Raw genomic sequence first — 6,142 nt, 5'->3', positions numbered from 1 at the left:
CATTAAGGAACGGGCGACTTCCACCAAATGACGATTTTCCTCTCGCTTACTCCATTCTGCTGAGGAGTGTAAGCACTTGAGCTTTGGTGTGGATAATCCCTTTAGAGTGAGGAGTCCAGAAAGAGGCGTTAAAGAACTTCCCGCCCATTGTCACTTCTCAGAATTCCATTTTCGCATTAAATTGGTGGTTTCCAAGTAGTATAGAATTGCTTGGCAATACTGACGACACCTCGGACTTATCAGTGAGAAGCAAAGACCCAAGTTAGATGTCGTCTTAAAATGATAAAACCAACGGTTTCCTGAGATGAGGTGGTAGTTGGTGAAGGACCCCAGACATGACTATGAACTAGGTGAAGGTCTGTACGGTTGTAAGGTTGAGAATGAAAGAGACACGACTCTGTTTGGCATGAATACAACATCATCCAGTTTAAAGAAGATATATTAATACTGCGAAACAAATGCGAAACAAATATTTCAATATTTGAAAATTTGGATGTCCTAAGCGAAAAATGCCACAACAAAAAGTCATTCTCAGAAGTAGAAAAAATTAAAGAAACGAAACTGGTCCTATAATCATTCCAGAAAAGTATCATTAGTCAAGAAGTAGAGCCCTCTATCGTGCTGGCCAGTGCAAAATTGTCGTCCCCGAGCTCAGATCCTGAAAGTAACAGAGTCAGGTGAAAAAAAACTGCCTGACAACTCAGACTTCTTGTAATTTTACTGGATAGATAATAAATTATACGATATCTTTAGGAACATGCCAACACATCACGCTAGCACACAAACCCTTCAAACGGAGACAGATGTCCTTCCCTACAATAGGGGCAAATACCCATCATGCAATTCCTAATCCGTTCAATATACCAGCACTCGGTAAGTATGAAAGAAATTGATCATTATGAGCCAGTAAGATTGATTTTGTAGCCCCTGAAGTCAATAATCCATGGATTTTTACCATTAATGCTAATTAGGCCAAAAGATTGAACTGTACCTAACTGCGTAATGGCACTGACCCAACTGCACTTAGATTGGTCTTACTGTCAGGCTGGAGGTTGATGCTGAGGATTTCTCATTGCCGAGTCACTCACTAGAGCACGTTCCAGGTTTACTTGTCAGTGCTCGTCTACGTTCGGAGTCGCGTCCATGTAGCTTCCAACACTGGTCTTTCTTGTATGCCACGCTTTTTGCAGTGCTCACAAACAGGATGTGGTTTCTTATCGCCATTAGAGTCGGATGATTTTGTAGCAAAGGTTGTAGCCTTAGTTGAAAGTGCTAACGGGTTGTTTCATAGCATTCGATCTGTCCTCTTCCAGCCGTATTTCTGAAACTACTTCCATGAGAGAGGGTATAAGCATTGGCCTAAATATTCGACTTCGAACCATCGAATTTAGAGTTCAATCCAGCTAAGAAGTCATAGACCCGATCAGCATTCCTCAAATTCTTCAAATACTGAGCCCCATCTTGTCACCAATGTCCAAACTTATTTCTTGACAAAGATCCATCTCTTGCCATAACAGGATAGTTTATGAAAAAATGGACGTTACATCTATGGTCCCTTGTTTGCAGTCGTTGACCTGCTTGCGTTAGTGTACAGCGAGATGCATTCTGCCCTTTTTAGTAAGCTTCTGCACAGCATCCTAAATATCCTTGGCGGTTTGACAGCATACAGTAATGGTCTGCAATTTGGTTTCCCATAACTATAACAAGAACTAACTCGTAAGCAAGGAGTCTTCTCGCTTGTCCAGATACGTTCCTGAGGGTCACCCAGTTCAGGTTTTGGTATCTCCCCCGTCAAGTACCTAAACTTCTGTCTCCTTTCCAGTGCCATTCTGATTGATTTGTGCCAGGAAAAATAATTCATTCAACTCTTCCAATGATGAACCCCGCAGAATTGCCATCGAGCCAGACAAATAATTGGTATTGGGTAAAACAGAGAAAGAGTTTACTGGATTCTCAAAGTAGATTGGTAGGTTGCAAAGAATCCTGGTTGTGCATTCGTATCAAAAAACTGTTCCGAAGTCTGCTTACTTGTTAGAGATAGGCGAAACGACACTGAATCTCGCTTAGGGCATTGGGCCACACCGCTAAGCATTGGGCAATTGGTATCTCCCCCGTCAAGTACCTAAACTTTCTGTCTCCCTTCCAGTGCCATTCTGATTGATTGTGACCAGGAAAAATAATTCTGGCCATTCAACTTTTCTCCCAATGATGAACCCTGCAGAATTGGCCCATCGAGCCAGACAAATAATTGGTATTGGGTAAAACAGAGAAAGAGTTTACTGGATTCTCAAAGTAGATTGGTAGGTTGGCAAAGAATCCTGGTTGTGCATTCGTATCAAAAACTGTTCCGAAGTCTGCTACTTGTTAGAGATAGGCGAAACGACACTGAATCTCGCTAGGGCATTGGGCCACACCGCTACTACTTGGTGCGGCTGGACCTTTCTGTTCACCGGGAAAAGGCACTTTCACTAGTTGGAAGGAGTCAGCCGAGGGAGCCCAACCTCGACCATCAGCCGGTGCGGAAGGAATCAAAGGGCCAGACTCGGCACGGCTTAACGAAGCTCCCACGAACGGAGGGTTGCTGGGCTCGGTGTGACTGGAAATCCCGACTGGAAGTTGCGACTGAAGAGAGTGCGCCAGAAATCCCTGAAATCGTCCGTCGACTAGGTTTGGCGCAGGTGGAAGCTGCGATCGGGAGTATCCAGCCGTGACCTCTGGGTACAACTCATCGGCTGGGCTCGGCATGGTCTGCTGAGGGACGACTCTGATCGGCTGGGCTTCAAGTATCGAACGGCTCTGACCACCGATTGAAGCTCCGATTTGGGACGGACGACTCGGTTGGCCTTCGAACGACTGCTGGATCTAAAGGGCGGCTGGAATAAGATGAGGTAGCGCGGCTTGGAGGTAACGCTCGACGGCTACCTGAACGGTAGCTGTGATATCCACGTTTGCGGCTCCACTGATCCCCACGGAGGCTACTGAAGAAGACTGTGGTTGATTCTCGTCGATGACTGCTACGGTTTTGTCCCTTTGCTCTGATACCATGATGAAAAGAGAAAACGAGAAACGAACACACAGTTTACGTGGAAAACCCTAGAATAGGGAGAAAAAAACCACGATTGAGACTTATTTTTTATTATTGGTTTGATACGCAAAGTACAAGAGAACAAACTAAATAAATAGACAATGGGAAGCCCTAGGGTAAAAGAAATTACGAAAATGCCCCTAGGTTAATAGGCTATTTTCGACAGGATTTATGCCTTAGCTGCCATGATCCATTTCTCTTCTCCCCCAATATCCCTTTTCTTTTCCACATTTTACTTTGTCAATTTTGCATTCTCTGCACAAGGCATGAGGAGGATCTCAATTATTTGCTATGGGATTGTCAATTTACGAACTGTTCATTCATTGTTGGTTGGCCTAAAATATAGTTGGGCACTCCTTGAAGAAGGTGTTTTTGAATCCTCCCTTTTAAGGAGAGAAGGAGGAGCAAGGGTGTTGTGGCACGTAAGCTTCTTTATTGCTTTGTGGAGTATTTGGATTCAAAGGAACAATAGCAGTATTAGAGAGGTCGAGAAGTGGGGTGAGGAGATTTAATGCCTCTTTGCAAGCATCAATTATTAGGCAGTTTTGTAAATATAGTCTTCTTCATTTCGTGTTTGACAGATTTGATACAGTTATGATCAAAGTAGTTATCATCAATGTCAAGCAGATCATACTTTATTCGTGAAATCTGCAAACAACAAATTTGTAATCATGATTGTATATGTAGATGATATCATTATTACAGGAAATGGTCTATGAGAGATCATTAATTTGAAAAAGATGCTTGCAACTGAGTTTGAAATCAAGGATTTAGGAAGTTTGAGATATGTTTTTAGGAATGGAGGTAGCAAGATCTAAAGATAGCATTGTTATTTCTCAACAAAAATATATTCTAGACTTGCTAAAGAAGATTGGAAATCTTTTGGGTGTAGACCTACTCAAACACCTATGGATCCATATCTAGGTCAAGACCAAAGTGAAGAGATTTGTCCAGTTAACTAGGGCATGTATCAAAGGCTTGTGGTTGTGGGAAAGTTAATTTATTTGTCACATATCAAATCAGACATATCATATTCTGTGACCGTTGTTAGTCAACACATGAACACCATTTCAGGACTGTTAACAAGATTTTAAGATACTTGAAAGGTGCTCCAAGTCATGGGCTATTGTTTAACAAGTCATCAAACAGAATGGTAAAACTTTATATTGATACTAGTTGGGTTCGGGAGTTAACTGATCGAAGATCTACATCTAGATATTACTCTACTGTTTGAGGCAACTTAGTCACTTGGAGAAAGTATCGAGAACTTTAGCTTTGGGAATTTGTGAAGGGATGTAGATTCATAAGCTTTTGAAAGAACTAAGGATAAAAACTCAAAATTCATTTAAAATACTTTGTGACAGTCAAGCAACAATCAACTTAGCAAAGAATCCCGTACATTATGACAGAACGAAACATATAGAGATAGATTGGCATTGCATATTTGAGAAGGTCAACAAGAAGTCAAGAACATAGTGGAACTAAACTATATTCTATCTCGCAATCAAATTGTCAACATTCTCACCAAAGCCTTACCAAGGAGAAGTTTTGATGAATTAAATTCCAAGCTTGGATTGTATTCATATACAACCCAGCTTGAGGGAAACTTGTAGATTTTTATATAATATAGTTGCATTTGAATTAGTAATTTAAATCTTTTAATTATTTTTAGATGTCCTTTCCTTTTATAATTAGTTCCCTTAGTTAGAATTTCTCTTGTATTATATTTACCCATTGGGTCATTGCATAATAAAAGAAAATAATTATTTCTCCAAAAATAACACCATCCTCAAACATAAAGCCATTCCACTCGTTTGTAGAATCCCATAAGCAAATTTTTTGCATTATAATTCATCCTTTTAGAAATAAAACCTATTCCTTACATATTTTCAAGACTATCCTCACTTTTCAAGCAAGACACCATAAGGTATAGAATGATGCAATTCTATTAGCTTATGTGGAACAGCAAGATTGAACACATTAGAACAAACATATACATGGATGCATAAAGAAAGATAAAAAAGGAAGGAAAGAAAAAACTTTCTGGCAGCAATGAAAGAATCTGGAGAAAAAATTAAAATATTTTAAGATTGAGGTCACAACATTTCATATTTTACCCAGTATTAGATTTCCTTGAACATCCATAGTGGCAGTCATTGAAACGGATGAGCTCTGCTCAAAATCTTTAGCCAAAGTTAAAGCTTGGTGATTAACATAGCCCACCTCCATCAAACCACGATTAACATGAAGGGAATTAAAATTCTCTATGACAAGTAAGTGACCCTGCCATGAAAAATAGAGATTTAGTCCTAACCAACCTTTAGAGGAGATGGAAAGTATTTCAGAGAAAACAACAATAGTAATCAATCACTTCATGTTCTAGGTTAATGAAATGAACTGTGAGAGCCTTAGGTATGGATATATTAGGATTATGAGTATGTTTGCTTCTTTTGATATTGCAATATATTACTACCTCTTGAAAAGTTAGGGAAGAAGAAAACACCAGAGTTACGTGGAAAACCCTAGACCAGGGAGAAAAAACCATAATAAGAGTTTTTATTTTTAATTCAGATACCCAGTACACAATACAGGAACAGGTATAAATAACCAAACAATGAGAAACCCTAGACTAATAAAAGACAAAAACGCCCTTAGGGCTTAAATATAATTTCAACACTCCCCCTCAAATTGGGGCGTAGATGTCAATGAGACCCAACTTACTAACACAGGTGTCAAAAGTCTGTCTGGATAACCCTTTGGTGAGAACATCCGCAACTTGTTGGCTAGACAGAACATAAGGAATGCAAATGCTACCGTTATCTAGTTTTTCTTTGATGAAGTGTCGATCAATCTCAACGTGTTTGGTTCTGTCATGTTGAACCGGATTGTTTGCAATATTAATGGCAACCTTTTTATCGCAGTAAAGTCTCGTCGAGTCATGACTTTCTTGATGTAGATCTACCAGAACCTTCTTCAACCAAATCTCTTCACATATACCCAAGCTCATAGCCCTGTATCCCCGCCCCGACCCCGACCCCGATTTTATATAGTTAGATT

The 6,142-nt window shown here is 40.1% G+C and overlaps 1 protein-coding gene across 1 annotated transcript in view; it reads right to left on the bottom strand.

Annotated features, from left to right (window-relative positions):
- LOC120086675 (D-amino acid dehydrogenase) overlaps nt 1-6,142 on the bottom strand; it is a 23,559-nt gene that overhangs the window by 5,991 nt on the left and 11,426 nt on the right. Inside the window, exon 6 of the mRNA XM_039043430.1 lies at nt 5,203-5,368. Within this exon, the coding sequence (XP_038899358.1) occupies nt 5,203-5,368 (166 nt within the window). The remainder of the gene's footprint in view (nt 1-5,202; nt 5,369-6,142) is intronic.

This window comes from Benincasa hispida, chromosome 9 (genome assembly GCF_009727055.1).
Source record: "Benincasa hispida cultivar B227 chromosome 9, ASM972705v1, whole genome shotgun sequence".
Classification (NCBI taxonomy): domain Eukaryota; kingdom Viridiplantae; phylum Streptophyta; class Magnoliopsida; order Cucurbitales; family Cucurbitaceae; genus Benincasa; species Benincasa hispida.
The sequence above is the reverse complement of the archived record's forward strand: the minus strand, read 5'-3'. Positions and strand labels throughout refer to the sequence as shown.